Source organism: Ipomoea triloba, chromosome 7 (assembly GCF_003576645.1).
Source record: "Ipomoea triloba cultivar NCNSP0323 chromosome 7, ASM357664v1".
Taxonomy (NCBI): Eukaryota; Viridiplantae; Streptophyta; class Magnoliopsida; order Solanales; family Convolvulaceae; genus Ipomoea; species Ipomoea triloba.
The window spans coordinates 3,098,258-3,119,418 of NC_044922.1; the positions used below are offsets into that span (position 1 = coordinate 3,098,258).

General features: G+C 33.8%; 2 protein-coding genes across 3 annotated transcripts; both read right to left on the reverse strand.

Moving 5' to 3' along the window:
* Positions 1–3,876: 3,876 nt before the first annotated feature.
* On the reverse strand, positions 3,877–9,365 carry LOC116025803 (protein DETOXIFICATION 29-like). 2 transcript variants are annotated; one of them, XM_031267152.1, is made up of 8 exons: positions 8,934–9,365; positions 7,128–7,669; positions 6,916–7,002; positions 5,470–5,553; positions 5,129–5,367; positions 4,924–5,042; positions 4,594–4,680; positions 3,877–4,219 (listed from the first exon to the last, which is right to left on the reverse strand). In XM_031267152.1, exons 1-8 carry the CDS (start codon positions 9,270–9,272, stop codon positions 4,136–4,138), a joined length of 1,581 nt encoding a protein of 526 aa, XP_031123012.1. In that variant the 5' UTR covers positions 9,273–9,365; the 3' UTR covers positions 3,877–4,135. The 2 variants fall into 2 exon arrangements, with proteins under 2 accessions (XP_031123012.1, XP_031123013.1); XM_031267153.1 differs by having other exon boundaries at positions 3,880–4,219; positions 5,470–5,526; positions 8,934–9,363.
* Positions 9,366–14,165: 4,800 nt separating this feature from the next.
* LOC116026253 (protein DETOXIFICATION 29-like) lies at positions 14,166–18,172 on the reverse strand. The gene is made up of 8 exons (XM_031267737.1): positions 17,802–18,172; positions 16,809–17,350; positions 16,474–16,560; positions 15,800–15,856; positions 15,219–15,457; positions 15,018–15,136; positions 14,777–14,863; positions 14,166–14,644 (listed from the first exon to the last, which is right to left on the reverse strand). The coding sequence occupies exons 1-8, from the start codon at positions 18,111–18,113 to the stop codon at positions 14,564–14,566; spliced, it is 1,524 nt and encodes a 507-aa protein (XP_031123597.1). The 5' UTR covers positions 18,114–18,172; the 3' UTR covers positions 14,166–14,563.
* Positions 18,173–21,161: the final 2,989 nt, after the last annotated feature.

Consider the following 21,161-nt stretch of genomic DNA (forward strand, 5'->3'; position numbering starts at 1 on the left):
AATTAGTAATTTTTTCAAAAAATAAAAAAATAAATTAGTAGCTACAACAAAAAATGATAAATATTTATTTCTTTAATTTAGAATTATGTGTCTACAATACCTTTATTTGAAAAAATTATTCATTATCAAAAAATTAAATTAAATAAGAAATAATTTCATTAGTTATATTGTCTTTATTTTCTCTCATGCAAAGATTCTTTACATTCAAATTTATCAATTGATATTCATTACGTTGTCTATTATCTTATTTTTACAATATCTTGTAATTAAATATCAAAGTTATAGTACAAAATAATGTTATATATTTATTTACCAAGTATTTTATTAATACTATGAAAAATAAATTTTAAAATAATTTGAATCTAATTATATTAACTACTTGGGGATTGGTTGACCAAGAGACTACTCAAATAACTAACAAATTGAAGCGGAATCGCTCTATTTTACTCTTATTGAATTAAATAAATTAATAGTTACACGAAAAAAATGATACATATGTATTTCTTTAATACCATGAAAAAAATAAAAAAGAATAGTTTGAAACCAATCATATTAACTACTTGGGGATTGGTTGACCAAGAGACTACTCAAATAAATAACAAATTGAAGCGGAATCGCTCTATTTTACTCTTATTGAATTAAATAAATTAATAGTTACACGAAAAAAATGATACATATGTATTTCTTTAATACCATGAAAAAAATAAAAAAGAATAGTTTGAAACCAATCATATTAACTACTTGGGGGATTTGTTGACAATGAAAGTACTAAAATAACCCATTACCCAGCAAATTGAAGCGAGAAAACGCCTTTTAATATCTTTGGAATATATAATATTTTAAATTTTTAAATTTTTATTAATTTATTTAATCTTTTTTTCTTACACTAAGGATTTCTTTATCCACAATAATTCATTCAACAACAATGGTTGAACCAAATGAACCCCAAGCAGAACACCTAAAGGAAAGTCCATAGCTCCTATATCATAATCTCATTGCATGACGTTGTCATCTATGTTACCAACAATAACCGAATTGCAAATAACACACTACCAACAAAAAGGAAAAGAACACATAGTAAAGATGAAGACAATGACAATGTCACTCAAAAGAGAATTAAGAACACTTAGAAAAATTCAAATGAAAAGTAGTATTTATTTAGACTATCATTTTTAGACCAAATATTTAGACTATCGATTTTACAAGGTTGCAAACATTTATTTTAGTAATAATTATAATGAATTTTCTATATTATCTTGAATTCATATACTTTGAGTTAGATATTTAAATAAAAAAAAATCGACATTCAATTACACATGTATAAACTTCTCCTATATAATCTTGCATTGATATACTTTCAAATATTTATTTAAATATAAACATTGGGCATTAACTCATACGCGCAATGCGCGTATAAAACTAGTACTATTAATAAAAATAAAATATGGTAATACAATAGACCGGGACAAGACTCGTGTTATGCATGCAAAATAATGTAGTCATGGAAAGAACTTGAGGATTCTAGAATAAGAGTCAAATAGGCCATTTAACTGTACACCAAACTACAATTAGACCAATGAACTCAAACAAAAAAATATAATTGAGTCCCTGAACAATATAAACTCATGCAATTCAATTCAAAATGATATGTTTACCTGAAAGTATGCTGAAGTGGCGATTATAGGTTTTAAAATAAAACTCATGTAATTCAACCCAATATCTTTACTCCATCATGTGGCTCCTTATACACTTGCTATACAATGACATATTACCAACTCTCTCTCAAAAAAAAAACATATGAAACATGTTTTTGTACTTAATTATCTGCTCGATTTTTATGAATAGTCTATTAGTTAATCCGTCCACAGGAATGGAGTGACGCTGCATATTCTTATTTACAGGTATTTCGGCAATAATGATATGAATTATTAATGCCCACCTATAAGGAGATTTTGTAAGATTTTCTTGTATAATATAATTATATATTATATATTAGAGAGTTTTGTCAAAATATATATATATATATATATATATATATATATATATATATATATATATATATATATATATATATATATATATATATATATATTAGAGCTTTAAATTAAGTGGTACAACTTTACTAATGACCTAAATCATTCATAATAATGCAAAAGCATAATTAAAATTAAGTCTTTTTTTTTAAATAATACAAAAGAAGATTAATTAAACAAAAAAAGAAAGAAATTAATCTATATTTATTTTTTGATAAATGTAAGAAATTGATTTTCTAGTTTCTTATTTGCAATCTGATCGACTACGTTGTAGCCTCAACATGTTGAAACAACAAGAGTCAGTATTGCCTCCTGACTTCCCATATGAAAGAGTCACTAGATGCCATCTGAGCACAAGGTACTTGGCAAGTGCATATTATATAATGTTCTCTAATTAATTTAAAATTAAATGCATAGAATGGTTTAANATATATATATATATATATATATATATATATATATATATATATATATATATATATATATATATATATATATATATATATATATATTTTAGAGCTTTAAATTAAGTGGTACAACTTTACTAATGACCTAAATCATTCATAATAATGCAAAAGCATAATTAAAATTAAGTCTTTTTTTTTAAATAATACAAAAGAAGATTAATTAAACAAAAAAAGAAAGAAATTAATCTATATTTATTTTTTGATAAATGTAAGAAATTGATTTTCTAGTTTCTTATTTGCAATCTGATCGACTACGTTGTAGCCTCAACATGTTGAAACAACAAGAGTCAGTATTGCCTCCTGACTTCCCATATGAAAGAGTCACTAGATGCCATCTGAGCACAAGGTACTTGGCAAGTGCATATTATATAATGTTCTCTAATTAATTTAAAATTAAATGCATAGAATGGTTTAATATGTTACAATAATTATTTCTATTGATATTTATATAACATTATTAGATAATTAGAATATTAAAACAAACTTATTTAACATATCTTATATTTATTTTATGAGTAATGCACTAATGCTACACACTCCTCCTAAAATTTTGTTCCTTATTTTCCCTCTTTACATGACACTTTTTAATTGGTTATTTTAGTGTTTAATTAAAAATATGTGGAGTCAATCCATTCATAGCACCCAATAAAGGCAATTATTATAAGCTATATAATGAGAATGAAATATTAAGGAAAAGTTTGGAAGGAAAATGTGAAAATATTTTATTAAGTAAACTTCAAAAATATATTTTAACAACTATAATATTATATCCTCTAATTATTTTTAAATTAAATATATAGTATGATTTCATATAATACAATATTTAATTTTACAATAACTGAATAATACAATATATATAATACACACACAGGTGTGTGTATGTGCATGCTTGTGCACATGTGTGAGTGTCTATTTATGTCTTTTAAAATTAATTAACTTTCTTAAAAATTATTTTTCAAACACTTATTATAATTCTAATTAATTAACTTATCCGCTTTCAATATTTAGCTTCACCCACTACCTATTCAATTAGGTTTACCAAACATTGCCATAATATGTTACCTATAAAGAATTGAAGCACATCCACTCGCATCGCAACCGTGGTCTAAAGAAACTTGGATGCATAGGTAGTCGTGACTCGCATCATTGCTATATGCAACGTACGTAACGTACGCGAGGACATAAATAGGTCGGATTTCTTGGTTTTGAATTTCACGTGTCTAAATATATTAATGTGGTACGATGTTTGGTATCATTGAATTAAAGTAAAGATAAAATGAAGTCACAACAATAGATATTTTCTAAGACCAAATCGAAAGAATTTGATCTAAAAATCAATGGCTAGGTCATAGTTCCAACTGTCAAGACTAAACATATTCTTTAACTTCTACCTCTTATATATAATTAAAATATTATAGTGAAACTGCTTTGACATATGCCGTACCATTTAACCACATTAATTAGCAATTCCTAACTAAACCATGCATCCAGTTTAAGCAACATAGCAGGCACTTATTGGTTAAGGAATAATATAATGAATAATACATGGAGGATTGAGAATCTGCAGAAAATCTCATTGCAGGATTCAATTCAAACCATTGACAATGATCATATTGCTTAAATAACTTGGTCTCATCAGCCAATAAGATGACCATTATTATCTTCTCTGGTATCTGACTCTCCTCCCCATCTTTTTATTCTGTCTCCAGCTGCAGAAGCCTGCATATATGTTTCAGAAATCATAAGTGAAATCAACTCTTTCCGGTAATTATATATATTAAGAGATAATACCAGCTAAGATCCTTTGAGTATTGTAATACCATCACATTTAGTCCTAAACTTTAAACTTAACCACCGCGGTCCTTCGACTTTCATGTTAACCACCTATACTCCTTCAACTTTCAAACTTTTAATCAGTTTTGGTCCTAACTTTACCCTGACTTAAGCTAATGGGAGGAATATGGGCTAAAATTGAAAGTTGAAGAACCACCGAGAATTAAATTGAAAGTTTAGGACTAATATGACAATCTTATTATACCGGGAGGATCCCAATTGGTATTAACTCTTATATTAATGATAATTAAGATACATACCTCCATGTTCCAATCTGTTCTTAGTATCATCCATATCAATACTAAAGTTTGTACTGTAGTCCCAATCAACATTCCGTACCAAATGCCCTGAAAATCATTTGCTGTCAATAATACAATATTACGTTGACAAAGCAGAGCAATTTTTAAGATGCCAAATGACACTAATGCATTTTGTGAATGACTAGAACAACTGGCAAGCACTATTCTGGATGGGATGAAAAAGATCTCAAACAGTAAAAAAAAAAATAGACAAGTTAAACCAAGAAAGTCAATAGATGGCTAAGCCAACAGTTTCAATCAGCACTTTAGAAGTTTTGAATAAACAAATACCAGGACGCTGAGCTTGAAAACGAAACCCAAAACGAGGCCAATAGGGATGCCAATGATATAATAGCATGTTATGTTGACATATGCAACGTAAGCTTGCCACCCAGCTCCAATGGCGACTCCTGCAGGCATGCATGCATGCAATTCTTGGCTAAGAAAGAGGAAAAAATTATACAGATCTGATCTGAGGGTATGAATAATAATATACCAGAGAGGGTAGGTTGAAGGCTGTTAATGGCGACGCTGCAAGCTAGCAGAGGTGTAAGCTCGTACACGAGTTGTTGGACCCTCGGAGTACCAGAAAACAGCGGCGGGTATTGTTTTCTTACGAGGATTAGAATGAATCCTAGGACGATGCCAACTAGGAGTGATGAAATTGAGGCTACCACCACTGAGAATTTTGCACTCCTTGGATGCCCTGCTCCTAGCTCGTTTGATACTCTTACACTGCCATTAATTACTTTACACTATTTATTGAAATTTGAATTGTGTAAACAAAAAAAAAACTGAAATATTGAGATGTGGATGATTTGAGAAATATTTACAGACCTTATTGCTGCATTGAATCCAAAACCCACCATGACTGTCCACCCTAAGATATTCATGCTGCACATTTGACAGTTCATGGCAAAGCTAAGATTGAATCAACCAATTATGAAATAGCCTTTTTCGGAGTTTTTGCACATTTCAATGATATAATATTGTACTCAACTCTTCAAACTGGCAAATTATTTTGTGGATTCGGATCCACCTTACAAGGTAGACTGTGTCCAAAATACACAATTTACATACTGAATGCTCACAATTTACATACTGAATGTTCACAAATCAAATTGTGAACAAACATTCAGTATGCAAATTGTGACAAATCCACCTTGAAAAGTGGACCCGGAGGCGGGATCCATGGTGTAACAGTGTAACTATTGCTCCAAACTGTTGCCCAACAATTTTAACATATTAAAGTGAATCCAGACTAGGCCCGCACAACCTACGTCAATATAGGCCCATGCGGGCTTGGGCTTGGACCGAGCTAGCCCAACACTTGTCAATACTAGATTGATGTGCATGATCAATGAACATGTCAAGGAGTGAGTGCAAAAGCAAGATGAAATGAAAGTTTAATACTGTTAGCTTATTGATTGAAACAATTACTTCGGCAAATTATTATATTCTCTTTTTGACTACTTTGTTGACAACTAACAACATAATTATGTACCATATATTACTTTAGAGAATTTCTAGCTTAATTCTTTTTTGACTACTATTTTGGCACTTAGCAACCTAATTATGTAGCATAGTATTTGTACGACGTTTGTTTCCTTCTTATTTGCAACCTATCTACTCAAAACTTTAATAAATCATGGAAAGGGATCGCATGCATCACATATATAGTGACATCTTAGTGGTGATTTGAACACTTGGTTTGTTAATTGGAGAAAATTAAAAATTAAAAATTAAAAATTCAATTTTTTTCATGAAGAAAATTTACAATTATTGTCTGATATGTGTACAGCTTAAACTTGCTCATATATAGTAGTTTGTAAACAACACAGGAAAGGCAAACCTATGCAACTGGCTTAACCCATTCGATACAAAAATCGTACTTTATCCAGGACTATCCCTTTTGTCACCATAAATTCATATTCTATTCTCGATGTAACGAGAATATAATGTAATTATCAATTAGATTTCTACATGAGGCGACTGAATATATTATTAGAGATGTCAAAACATACTAACTTGACCCATACGGGTTGACCTTTCACAAGCCAAACATAAAATGGGTGAGGTTAGGTCAACCCATTTCTCCCTGCCCACTATGTAGTGGGCTGGCGATTTAAACAGGCCCAGACGGGGTGGGTTGAAAATTTTGACAATCCAACTCGCCTAAAAATCGAGTTAAATTAGTCTAACTCGTTTTTACAGCTCTATATATTATTGTGTTAAGGATTAAATAATATATTATGCAAAATTAATTCAGATAAAATTACTCACCATATAGAAACTGCATCAACAGCTACTTCTGCATCTTTAAGGTATCCAGCAAAGAGAATAAGAGACATGTAATACCACATCTCTAAGCTGCACATGTTTATAGACCACACACATTAGTTAATTACCAAACAAAGCAGTTGACTAACTGCAAAACACAACATAGTATCATGTGAACAAGCATATATTATATTAAATTATTAATCAGCACTGACCAAAGCATTACTGCCGAAGCAAGAGACAGCCTAACAAACCCCCAAAGGTTGTTAAAAGCCTTCCAAGAAAAACCACTCCAAGCCTCCCCACAAGTCCCACTGAATATATACGCTAATTGCGCCACCACTATGAACCACCACGACGCGTTGAGCACCACCGCGCCGCCGCCCATCCCCCACCCTATCTTCAGCATGAAGAGCCAGCTGAGCAAGGTGTGGCCCGCGACGGCCACGGCGGCGATCACGGCCATCACCATGATCTTGCTCTGCGCTTGCAGGAATTTCTGGATGGGGAAGTTCATTGCGTAGGCGAACAGCTGCGGGATCATCCACAGGGAGAATTTTCCGGCCGATTTGGAAATCTCCGGCGTCTGGCCGATCAGCCTTAGCAGCGGCGCGGCGAAGATGTAGACGAACGTCATCAGCACCGCCGTGGTGGTGAGGATAATCCATGATCTTTGCATGTAAACCCCCAGCATTTGTAGCTGTTTTGCCCCAAACGCTTGGCCGCATAGCGTCTCTAGTGCACTTCCCATGCCCAACTAATAACATACTTAACCACACAAATTAAAATGTACTACCAGATAAATCCAGACATATCTAAAATACCTGATTAACATTGTCCTGCACAATATATATCTTTGTTATGTAATAGTATGGTGTACTTGTTATCACAGTTGAAAATAAGTCATTTTCGTCCACTCTTTCTACTCAAGAAAGAGACAAAGGACGAAAATTTTCATCTAATTTTGAACCTAACATTTTTTGCAACTTGAGAGTGAATCCAAAATAACTTGAAATTTTCATCCAACTTATACAATTGGTCAAACATTTACATCCACTTCTCCAGCCAACTAATATATGCCATATACTAGGAAACTAAAGCAAATGGACGCAAGTCACGCCTGTTTAATTTGAAATATATATATATATATATATATATATATATATATAAGTACAAATATAATAACATTCATTAAAATTTCTTTGTCAAAATATAATATATAAAACATTCAACAAATAAACTGTACAATTTGTAATTTCACTTTAAAAGTGAAATTTCTTTTCACTCTTGATTTTTTTTAGCACTATTGGCTTCATTACCAGTGAGGCTCAAATCCATCATTTTCCATGTGGGGTGTAATCAGGTGCCACTAAGCTAACTATCCAACTAACTTGGTTTGAGTTTAATTCATCTCAACATTTTCCAATAATTTATCTTTTTATTGTAATTGAAACCAATCTATTGACCCGGCCTATAAGTATACCATGATGATCAATATAATAACTCTTTATGTTAGATATTATCAAAAAATAAATAATAAAAATATTGAGTCTGTAGAAGATATATATATATATATATATATTTATTTATTTATATTTATATTATAAAAAGAATGATGAGTAGACAATGAACTGACAAAAAAACAATAAAATATTTATACAACTAAAAGAAGAAAACAAATACGTATCATACTTATCAGTACAGCACTACCGCCGCCGCCGGCCGTCCAGTCGTCCACTACGAGGTGGTCGGAAATTTCCGGTCAAATTTGTTGACAGAAATGGACGAAATGTTTGTGCATACATCTATATATATGTTGTTTGTTTTGGTGTGACTAGATAAATCATCATCATTATCTTAGAATCTAAGAAGGCTAATAAATAAACGGTTCTCATTGAGAGCCAATTTATACCCTTATAGTTATTAAAGATCAACTAAGCTAGATTGTCTCAACAACTATACATGTTATATCATATATATGTATATATAAGTATATGATGAGTGCAAATATATATACGTACCATGATGCCAAAAGAAAATCCGGCGATGACAGAGTTTTCGACGGAAACGGCGGCGAGTTCAATAGTTCCGAGGTGGCCGGCGAAGACCTGAGTGATGGCGCCGATGGTGTATTGACAGAGGGAAGTGAAAATGGCCGGACCGGAGAGGAACCAGAGTTTCTTGGACTCGGAACAGAATTCCCGGAAGAAATCTCTGACGCCATTGATGGGCTGGATATCTTCCGAATCGGCGTTGAAGGAAGATGTGAAAGACCATTTGGGTGAAGAAGGCTTCAATTGGCTCACCGGAAAGTCGTTTTCTTGCCCAGCTGACAGAAATGGAACCTTAGAGTCCTCCATTAATGGAGGCTGAATCGCAGCGAGAGAATTTAAGAGGGTGAGGAAATGGGCTGCCAGCTGCCCACATAAAAGGTATTAAATAGGATGGTTTATTATTTGGTGTTTTTGTCTTGCTCGCCTGCTCGGTGATGAAACTAACTGATTTGGGTACGTACATTAGTACATATCAATTAAGTGCCCATAAAGATAAAGGGTAAAATAGTAAATAGAAATAATTGTGGTAGTATTTCGTAGATTAATGCAAAGTATTACGAAGATTAGTGATAGAATTGAACATGATAATGTATGTAATGCCAAGACAATGCTCATTTATACAATGAAAAGACGTAACAAACTCTTAAAAATGTGATATGTTGTGTGAATAAGTCAAGGTTCACCACTCCAGAACGGGAGATGAGCTTCGTTGTGGGTATGATCGAAACAGCCCAAGGCCGGCCCCGGGGGTCTTCGGCCCCTGTCCTGCTCACAATATCCGTATTTCTTGGTCCTCGGTCATGGACTCTTGGGTATGAGTCATAGATTCTTTTTGGGCGCCAAGTTATTAGCTCGTGGACCTCGAGTCTCCATTCCTGGGACATTTTAAATTTCTCTTAATATGTGGGGTCTTAATTTATCGGGCTAATATGCAGTCAGGTCAAAATATTATTTTCGAATTGAATTATTGTAGGAAAAAAATTACAGTTTAGGTACCTTTAATTATAGAGTGAAATATTTTGTTCCTTAATTCTCTATTTAGTTGTAGATGGTATTCCTTATATGTTCCTTTTATTTAAATAAGAAATAAATGTTGATTTCAACCAAAGGGTAAAAATTGATATATATGCGAAATTATCAAAATATTTCTTTTTAACGTGGGCCTAAATGCTTATTTATTTACTTCACAAGTAAAAAAATCATATATATTAAGATCTTGTGGTCTAGTGGCACCTTGTTGCACTCTATATCATCTATAACTCAACATCTAATTAAGACTAAATGCGTTTATGTTATAGGTAGGGGACCACATTTCAACACTCAAAATAATTAAATGACCAAAAAAGTATTTTTTTTCTGTTAACAGTACGATTAACCTAAACCAAATTGTGTTAACAGTTTAATTTTTTGATCAATAAATTGTGTTAGCTATATATTCGGTAAAATATAATTGTATTAACTATGGTTGAAATTGCGTGTAGCATATGACTTGTATTGCCTCATGTTATATGTCACGTCTATAGTTATTGGGTGATAATTACTATTATGAATTTTACTTAATTAAATCTAAAAATACATCGTTAAATTCAAAATCACGCACCTTAATCACAAAAACCACGCACCTTAAATTTGACCTAGATGTAAAAAGATCAAATTGTCACTGCGTTCAGTATTATATTATAAAAAATGTGACACTAATTGTTATACAAATATAAAGAAATAAACTTAAACACTCGCTACTAGTTACAATAATTTGTTGTATAAAGGTAAACATTGACACTTATTAAAAGTTATTTTTATACAAATATGTTTTATTTTTAGTTTGAAAAATATTTGGAGGATTTTGGTCAAGCTTTGACCCGGTTCATATTATGAGGCCATCCGGATCACGTGGAACATTATTTAAAATAAAAAAAAAATAAAAATGCGATGCAACTCTGACACAAGATCCATTAATAAAGTTGGTGAAGTAATTAAATTAATTTCAAGAGCATTCCACTTTCAATAATTCAATGATAGTAACATTTTTTTTTTTGAAAATGGCATTCTTAATTATGATATAAATTTAATCTACCAGTTATTATTAAAATGAATGATGGATTGGGTAGTCACCAAGGTGCTCGAATCTAACCATCAGCTTCGGGACTTGATCAATCAACCTTGACATTGGATGAAGAAATTAAATACCAATCATACAATTATGGAAGGACGATAAAAATCAACCTAAATTGGGAGGGGGGAGGGGGGGACAAAAACAATCAACATACATTCCCACCTTTCTTAGACATGAGAGTTCTCTATACAAATTGTACATATACTAAAAATCTACAGAGGTTGTAGGTTTTGATTTAGCACCGCCAAAAAATGCGCATAATTTTTATCTTTCGGTTTTCAAGTTAAAAATATTGTCCCTTCAATTTTCCCCTTATATTATTTATGTTCTATTTCATTATCTGACCAGTTATGTTGATCCACCGATTGACTACCTTAGTCATAAAACTAGCATTGAACAATTTGATCTTCATAGGATTAATTCTCTATTGTACCTACAGTTGAGAAAAGGTTCGTCCAATCTCACAGTTCGACCAACAGTTCTTTAGATTGGTGTCAACCAAGACCTATAATTGGAGTGATTAGGTCGGGAAGGTCTAGAGTAGTTGGGCAGTGAAAAAGTTCTCCTCCAAGCAATAAATGCAGCATATATAGGCGGGTTTAGGGACACATGTTGGAGTTCCAGCATGTCTTACACGTGTAGGATGTGAATTAGCCGGTCAGGGAGGCTGTGTCAAGTGTCGTGAGAAGTCTGAAAAGCGAGGATACTTTGGGAGGCTCATGAAGCGAGGTCTTAATCATTCCGATCACAAGTATATTCTTCCCGGTCATGCCTGACCGAGAGCAAGAAAAGTTCCAGATGGGCTTGGCTTTGTTTTGGTTCCGACTGGTTTGACCCATAAGACTCAGGTTGTGCTTGTATAATCCCTATCAAATCTATCAAGGATTAAAACTATCACTTTAATAATAATTAAGTGACAAAATCTACCGTTTAAATAAATGAAGGACTAAATTTACGCACCTGTCGCAATTGAGGGACTATTATCATTTTTCTCTTTTAATTTTTAAATATGATTTATTTCACTTTTAATTCTTGATTAAAAAAAACCATTTTAACAGAACACTTATAATTTCATGACTTTGAAAAAATTCACCAAAATTTATCAAATAGTGTATTCTAATGAAATTTTAGACTGAAAGTTACAAATCAAAAGCAAAAACTAAGTGGGACAAAAAACAGTATATTGATGTACAAAAGTGGAATAATATGCTCGTATAGTCGTATATGACTACCTAATTAAAGTTTTTTTTTTATTATTATATAAATGTATTATTAAATTATTTTTTTTTACCTGACGTTCTATTATATCTTACTGACTAGTGCTACGGAGTGTAATATAATGCAAATCTGAAACTTTTCCAATAATACGGAGTATATTTTAGGAAAATGTACAACCTCAATCAACACTAATTAATTTATATTGTACCGCATATAATTATGTGTTCTATTCATTGGGCGGTACGGGGTGGCCGGGTGGGTATGGAGACTTGGCCACCACCCTAAAATTTTTTTAAAGTATTATTATTATTATTATTATTTACTAAATATAATAATACTCAATATTGCTAAGGTTATAATGCCAATAAAAATTATGTTGGTGTAATAATGTGAATTAATAACTTATATATTTTGATTTATATATGATACAATGATAATATATTTTTAAAATTATCATTTTTTACTTTTTACTTTTCCATTTATATACAAACTTTAATGGGGCGTTTGGTTGGAGGGAAGTAATTATGTGGGAAATGAATTGTAATTTAATGGGAAAAAAATAATGAGAGAATAAATACTATAAAGTCTAAAATGTCCATTGTTGTTGTAGTTCATCTTATATGGCAAATATCTCTGGGACCATTTGCATATTCAAACACTTAAAAAATATAGCATATTAAATTCAAAAACTTATTCTTCAAAATGTAGGCAAATACGATATATACACATCAAATTTAAATATTTGAAAGTTTTGGTAAAACATACTTGATTAAGGTTGGCGTTATTGCTCAGGAACGGCGTTCTTTTTTGACAGTAGTCGAAGAATAATACACGCTATTATCTAGAAGGGAAGACCATACATTAATTTTAGGTTAGAAAAGGGATCGGAGGTGTTATTTTGTCTTAAGATTCTCTTTTTTTGTTTCTTCTTAAAATCTACAGAATTAAAATTCCAGGGGAACATTTGATTCTAATTCCATGAAAATGAGGGAATTGCATGCAACTCCGTTGCAATTCCCTCCAACCAAACTAAGAAATTTAGTTGCCTTTAAAATTAAGTGGAAATTAAGTGGGGATCGAATTCAAATTCCCTGGCCCAAAACCTGTAATAACAAAACAATCTCCATGTACGGATTCATACAAATATAAGTAAAATATTAAGGACTGTGAAGAAAGAGTGGTTAAGTAAAACATAATTATCGTATTTCAAGTTTAAGAGTTTAAATATATATTGCATGCTAAAGTTTGTTAATATATATAAACTCTTCACCTTTATCCGCCTAAATTAAAGGTTTACATTGACTTTATAGTAGTCGGAGGTCAACTGATATTTTTTTTTTTTAAATACTCATGATTCTTTAAAGGTAGTATATATCTTGTAAGAGTTAACTCCATTTTTGGTCTTAGATTTACATTCCACTTTTAGTCCTTTTTTTTTTTTTTTCAAAGCATCCACTTTTGATCCTAGTATTATTGTGGCATGACCATTTTTGTTCCTCCATTAACAAAATAGTTTAAATTTCGTCAAACACAAGAGCATTTCAGTCTTCAATTTTGATTTTGTTTCAAAAAATAAACATAAAAGATATAGCGGGTCAACCTACTTTGTATAAAAAAGATCAAAATGTCATTGTATTTAACGGCATTTTAATGATTTTCTTGACGGATGACCAAAAATGGTAATGCCACAATAATACTAGGACCAAAAGTGGATGTTTTGAAAAAAAAGGACTAAAAGTGGAATACCACCTATAAATCTAGGACCAAAAATGGAATTAACTCTATCTTGTAACATATTTAGAAAAATAATCATAATGCCATCATGCCATCACACTACATTGTAGTTAGCACCCATCCAAAAAACTTAATTCAGATCAACAAATAGAAAAACTCCTCAATGTAGAATCAGTTCAAAAATCACTTACAGAGTCGTTAGAATCACACACAATCTGCAGAAAATCTCATTACAATATTGAAACCATTAATAATGATATTATCACTCCAAATATTAAGGGTGTGTTTGGTTCGCACATGAGAATCGGAATCAGAATGAGTATCAAATACTTGGTAAGCATGTTTGGTAGTATGATGGAATGGGAATGATTATTAATAGTAACCCTTATTTTATTAGGGAATGAATTTTGCAATTATTGGGGTAATCCAAACCTTAGTGTTATAAAAAACCTGTCAACCAAACAATAACAATAACTTTGATATCCATTCTTGATAGTTAAACATGTAAACCAAACACACCCTAATTTTGGTCTTAGCCAATAGCATAATCATTATATCCTTTGGAATCAGACTCTCCTCCCCATTGTTTTATTCTTCCTTCAGCTGCAGAAGCCTGGATATAAAATTTCACTCGAATAAATTACATCAACCATAAACAATATTTCAGTTTGGACCCACTGAAATTGTAATGGGAAATTTAGACAAGTTGAAAATTGGACAAAAATATAATGTTGTACACACATACCTCCTTGTTCCAATCAGTTCTTAGTATCATCCATATCAACACACAGGTTTGTACTGTAGTCCCAAACATCATTCCGTACCAAATGCCCTAAATTAAAAATCATTGGCCGTCAATATATAAGTAACGTTATAGTAACTAATGAATAAAAAGAATAATAATATGTTCCAACACTGTCACAAGTCTGGATAAAATTTTGGATAAAAATAACATTTTTCGTCGATGTATGTATATAATTATGTACCACGATGCTCAAGTTGAAGACGAAACCCAAAACGAGGCCAATAGGAATGCCAACAATATAGTAGCATGCTATGTTGACATATGCAACGTAAGCTTGCCACCCAGCTCCAATGGCGACTCCTGCATGCATGCAATTCTTGGTTAAGAAAGAGGAAAAAATTATACAGATCTGATCTGAGGGTATGAATATAATATAATGTACCAGAGAGGGTGGGTTGAAGGCTGTTAATGGCGACGCTGCAAGATAGCAGAGGTGTAAGCTGGGACACGAGTTGTTGGACCGCCGGACTATCAGAAAACAGCGGCGGGTATTGTTTTCTTACGAGGATTAAAACGAATCCTAGGACGATGCCAACTAGGAGGGATGAAATTGAGGCTACCACCACTGAGAATTTTGCACTTCTTGGATGCCCTGCTCCTAGCTCGTTTGATACTCTTACACTGCATAATATGTTAAATACCAATCTAGTCCAGACATAATTGACCTTCATTTGAAAGTAACATAACTCTCCAAAAAACGTTATTACATGCAAGAGGTGTCAAATTAAACGGACAAGTTAACCCAAGCCTAATCCAATTCATGTACTAATAGATAGATATATAATTTTTCAATATTTTTGTTTATTTATTTCAGGATTATGAATCATGTCGGACTTTATTTTTTATTTTTTAGATCAAGTTAATCTGATTTAAAAAAGAGTAGTCATTGAACTGGTCCAAACCTGTATGTTTGACACCTCTATTACATACTCAAATACAAATAGTTTCAACATATATACTGACCTTATTGCTGCATTGAATCCAAGAGCCACCATGACTGTCCACCCTAAGATATTCATGCTGCACATTGATAGTTCATGGCAAAGATTGAATCAATCAATCAAATGAAAAATAAAGAGTATTATTGATCAAAATTGTTACATACCTTAGTGTGTTAGTTTCGTAATATATTTTCTTTTAATTTTTACTACCTTGTTGGCAAACTAGAAACCACATTAATTGTGTACTTCACACTTTTGTCTTCTTCATCTTAATTATTTGCTACCTATCTACTCAAACCTTTAATAAATCATTGAAAGGGATTGCACCTGCACCACATTATATATATATAGCTAGTGACATCCTATACTAGTGGTGATTAATTATTATTATATATGTATATATACTTATATAGTGACATGCATCAGTTTGCATTCAATGTGTGGGGTCAACTAAAGAGACCATTGACTCTTACTTTGATGTTGTGCCCAACTTCATAGATGTCTAGACATTGATTCATTGGTCCTGAAAGGGGTGGCAGAGTATTAAAAGGTCACTTATTCATTGAATTTAGTACCCTTTCAATTGAGCTGATCGTCATTTTTATCGTGATTTAGAAGCTTGGTTGGAGAAATACTCACCATATAAAAATTGTCATTTTATTTTTGATTTAGAAGCTTGATTGGAGAAGTACTCACCATATAGAAATTGCATCAATAGCGACTTCTGCATCTTTGAGGTATCCCGCAAACAGAATAAGCGACACGTAATACCACACCTCTAAGCTGCATATATCTTGACAAAAAAAAAATTAGTAACCACCCAAAAACCAATTGACATATTATCATTTTTTTGAGTGACAAAGAAAATTTGTATGCAGGTCCAAATCAAGAAGTTTATAAAGAGTATGCTCAAATCAAAAATATCTATATATTATTTCTACTCAGAGTTAAACTCGTAACTTTTTAGTTATCATACCGACCTGTAACTTTTAAGGATTAATTATGCTACATCCACCATAATTAATACTGACCAAAGCATGACAGCCGATGCTAGTGACAGCTTAACAAATCCCCAGAGGTTCTGAAACGCCTTCCATGAAAACCCAGTCCAAGCTTCACCACAACTCCCACAAAATATATAAACCAGCTGCGCCACCACTATGAACCACCAGGACGCGTTGAGCACCACGGCGGCGCCGGCCATCCCCCACCCCATCTTCAGCATGAAGAGCCAGCTGAAAAAAGTGTGGCCGGCGACAGCCACCGCTGAGATAACAGCCATGGCCATGATTTTGCTCTGCGCTTGCAGGAACTTCTGGATGGGGAAGTTCACTGCGTAGGCGAACAGCTGAGGGATCATCCACAGGGCAAACTTGCCGGCCCATGTCGAAATCTCCGGCGTCTGGCCGATCAGCCTTAGCACCGGGCCGGCGAAGATGTAAATGAACATTAACAGAAAGGCTGTGGTGTTGAGGATAATCCATGATCTTTGCATGTAAACCCCCAGCATTTCTAGCTGTTTTGCTCCGTATGCTTGCCCGCACAGTGTTTCTAGCGCACTTCCCATTCCCAGCTAATAAAAAAAAAAAGACAATCAAGCCAAAAATCTTATGTTGAAGCGGCATAATTGTCGTTCTCCCAAATAAGATGTAGGGTTAAAATTTTAAGAAGGGTATTGACTTTTTGTACATCAATAGATTAAAGAAAGTATATATGGACAGATACTATTGTAACAGAATCAATAGTACTAAAAACTGAAAATTACAAATTCGATCAACTCATAACGGAGCGAATTGTTAGCCTTTTCGACTTGAGTTCATCAGCAATAGTAACCTAAGCTGGTTTACCAATTTAGGTTACAAGACAGAATTTCTCTATGCACACATTCAAGTAGTAGTGATTGAGGATCGTCTTTTATCAATTAGGGTTACAAGACGAATTTTTCTATGCACACATTTAGATAATAGTGATGGAGAATTTTCTTAATTACTCAAAAACAAAGATAGGGTTTGATAATTGTGTACCATGGTGCCGTAAGAAAATCCGGCGATGACAGTGTTTTCGACGGAAATGGCAGCAAGTGCCCTAGTTCCGACATGGCCGGCGAAGACCTGAGTGACGGCGCCGATGGAGTATTGCAAGAAGGAAGTGAAAATGGCCGGAAAAGAGAGGTACCATAGCTTCTTGGACTCGGAACAGAATTCCCGGTAGAAATCATTGACTCCATTGATGGGCTGAATGTCAAGTTCATCAGCGTGGAAGGCCAAGTTCGTTGAAGGCTTTGATTGACTGCCCTCTTGCCTGGGTGCCACAAACGGAACCCTGACGTCCTCCATTAATGACTTGTCGATGCAACAGCGATAAGGGCATTATATACAGAGGAAAATTAAGGTGTATTAAATACCGAGCAACCCCAGTCCCCATTTGATGATTCAACGTGTAAATTTCTGTAATATTTTGCTTTGGGTAGTTATAAAGTCCTGTTATCCTAATAATGCGTGAAGTAATGTTTTGGTGCTATTTTAATGGAAGTATCATTATATGCTAAAAAAAAAAAAAAACAAAAAAAAACGTGTAAATTGAGTGAGATCATATCGGGAATCTAAATCCTTAAAATCGAGGATAGTTGTTTGTTATGATAAAGTTTACTCCAGGTAATTTTTAATTACAAAAAATTTAATATTAATTTGAAATAAATAAATTGGTAATCATAATAGATATCGTAATATTTATGTTTGAAATTGTGGTGCTATTTAGATTAAAATAATTCTAACAAATGATAAATATTATTATAATAATTATAACTGAAATTGTGATATTTAGAAAGTGTAATTCTATTTACCAAAAAGAAAGTGTAATTCTAATTTAAATATAAATTATCCAGGTTTCACGTGGTGTAAACCCCGCTATCATTGGCGCCGTCTGTGGGGATTGGACAAGTCACTTCGTCTATCCCGTTATTTTTCTTTCTTCTCACAACCCTCTATTGACCTCAAAATGACGAACAGCAGGAAAAGTTTGAGCCAAAGTCATGCGCGTAGGGGGAGTCCAACCCGGCAGGTTGGGCCTCACCCCAACAATGTGATGGAACCACTCCCAGAAGATGATCTACGTCGCCAGTTGGATCGATCCAGGAGCCTGATGAACGAGCTGACATCCAACCAAAGGCAAGATACACGACCTACCCAACCGGTCAACCCGAATGTAGGCGAACGTGCTGGGCAGACGAGTTTTCAAATTCCAATAACATATGCCATGCTGCCCCCTACGGGCCAAATGCTGACTCCAACACCAGGTGCACTTGGGGGAAACCCGTTGCAAGGAGCTCCACAACAAGGATTGACTCCGATGTACCAAACGTGGCCGGGGACTCCTGGATACTATGTTGTATCACCCACTCCCCAAATGATGGCGATCCCTCAAATCCCCGCCGTGGGACAACAGGTGCCCCAACCTTCCCAGAGGCAACAGTCGCACCCCCAACCTCAAGATCGTAACTTGGAGGAAGTCCAATCTACGGATCGCACACGGAGGTCCGATCGAGAGGGACGTCGGTATGATCCCATCCAACGTAGGAGCGCTTTCGATCGCATCCAGAATAGTGTTAGATCTCACTTGGGGCCCCAAAATGACAATGAACACGCGAGACAGAGGTCNTTTCAGTGTTTGGCAAGTGAGGGGAAAATGGGGTCAATGGAAAATAAGGCTTCAGTCAACGGAAAATGGAGTCACTTTTCTGAAAAAATGACTTTCGAAAATTTTTTCCGGAACTTTACCATTCTCATTTGCGTCGTCTTCAGGCGGGCGCCTCGTCTACTTTGGTTTCAAAACCAGTCGCCGACCGCGATTGTTTCTAATTTTTTTTTAATTTGTTTTTGGTTAATTTGTTGTGATTTCTTTTTGTTAATTTGTTGTGATTTTTTCCCTTTTAAAAAAATTATTTTGTTGTTCATTTTCTGGAAAATGAACCAAACACACAAAGACAGTTTTCCGGAATAAATTCAAACACTGAAAATGAAGCTATTTTTCGGAAAATGACTCATTTTTCAAAAAAATATTTTTCAGAAGTCATTTTCCGACTTTTCAAACACATCCTAAATTTTTAAAATTTTTAGGTTGTGAGTCGAGTTGATCAAGAATTTTTAGTATCTAACATGTCTTGGCCCAAATTATAATTAAGTCATCTCGCTCCAACTCAAATCCTTCAAATAGTGACAAGCATATGGTGGCCCAACCCATATATTTGACATCAAAGAAATCCAAAGTTATAGAGCATCCTAAAGAGCGATTGTTATGCTATGGACTCGGGTCTATGTTTATAATTTTAGAATTTTATTTTCACAATTACAGAATTTTATATTTACAATTTCATAAATCTATATTCAATAGTATAACACTATTTTTGAATCTATATAACAAAATTGTGAATATAGAGTTCAAAAATTGTAAATATTGAGTAATTTAATTTTGTATATTGAGATCTAAAATTTTGAATATAGAGTTCTAAATTTGTAAACACAAAGTTCTGTAATTGTGAAAAAAAAAAAAAAAAAAAAAAAAAAAAAAAAAAAAAAAAAAAAAAAAACTCTTCGCCATGTTCATTAGACTCCTCTACGGTTTAATCCGGTGTAGGGTGGGTTTTCCATTATGTGTGGAGTGAATATTGCTTCATGGGTCAAAGTGATGCACGAAAACATCAAGTCATAAAAAAGAGGAAATACTTGAAAGAGTACGATAGTCTGACTGACACAAGAACGGGGTCAGCCTCCCGAGCACACGAAGGAAAACCTAAAGAACAATTAAAGGAGAGCAAAGCGGTCAAGGATCTTAATTGCATGAGGATGTTGCAGAAGGATCAATCGAACTTGTTGAAGGCTTGCTGAATGGTTCTGGACCAGGAGGTGTCAGATCGGCGGGTAGCACAACACGGACCTCTTCCCAGTCGTCCGGAAGGGCAGCCTCCAGTGTGCGATACAAGTTTTGTTGCATCCCCTTTTTTCCCTTGTGGTATCCCCAGCCAGCCACCCTACGGAGCATCTTTGATATCACTGGATCATCCCGAAACATGTGGAATAGAGGTAGAGCAGCTTCCTCAGATGGGCACAGAGTAGAGAGCAGACCAGGTATTTCGGTCGGATGAGAGGCGAAATGAGCAATGGCGTCCCTACGAAACTGATCGGATTTCGGATATTGCTTTAAAGATTCCTCCAACTGGGCCACCCGCGCGCGATAAGACTCAAGTTGGTTTTCCAAATCCCTCATCGTGGCTTTAAATGCTTGTGACTCTTCTTCCCGCTTCATGGCATATAGTTGACACCGCATGAATAGCTCGGTGCTTGTGTTTGCAACCTGCCACACGATCACGCACAAATAAAAAAAAAAAA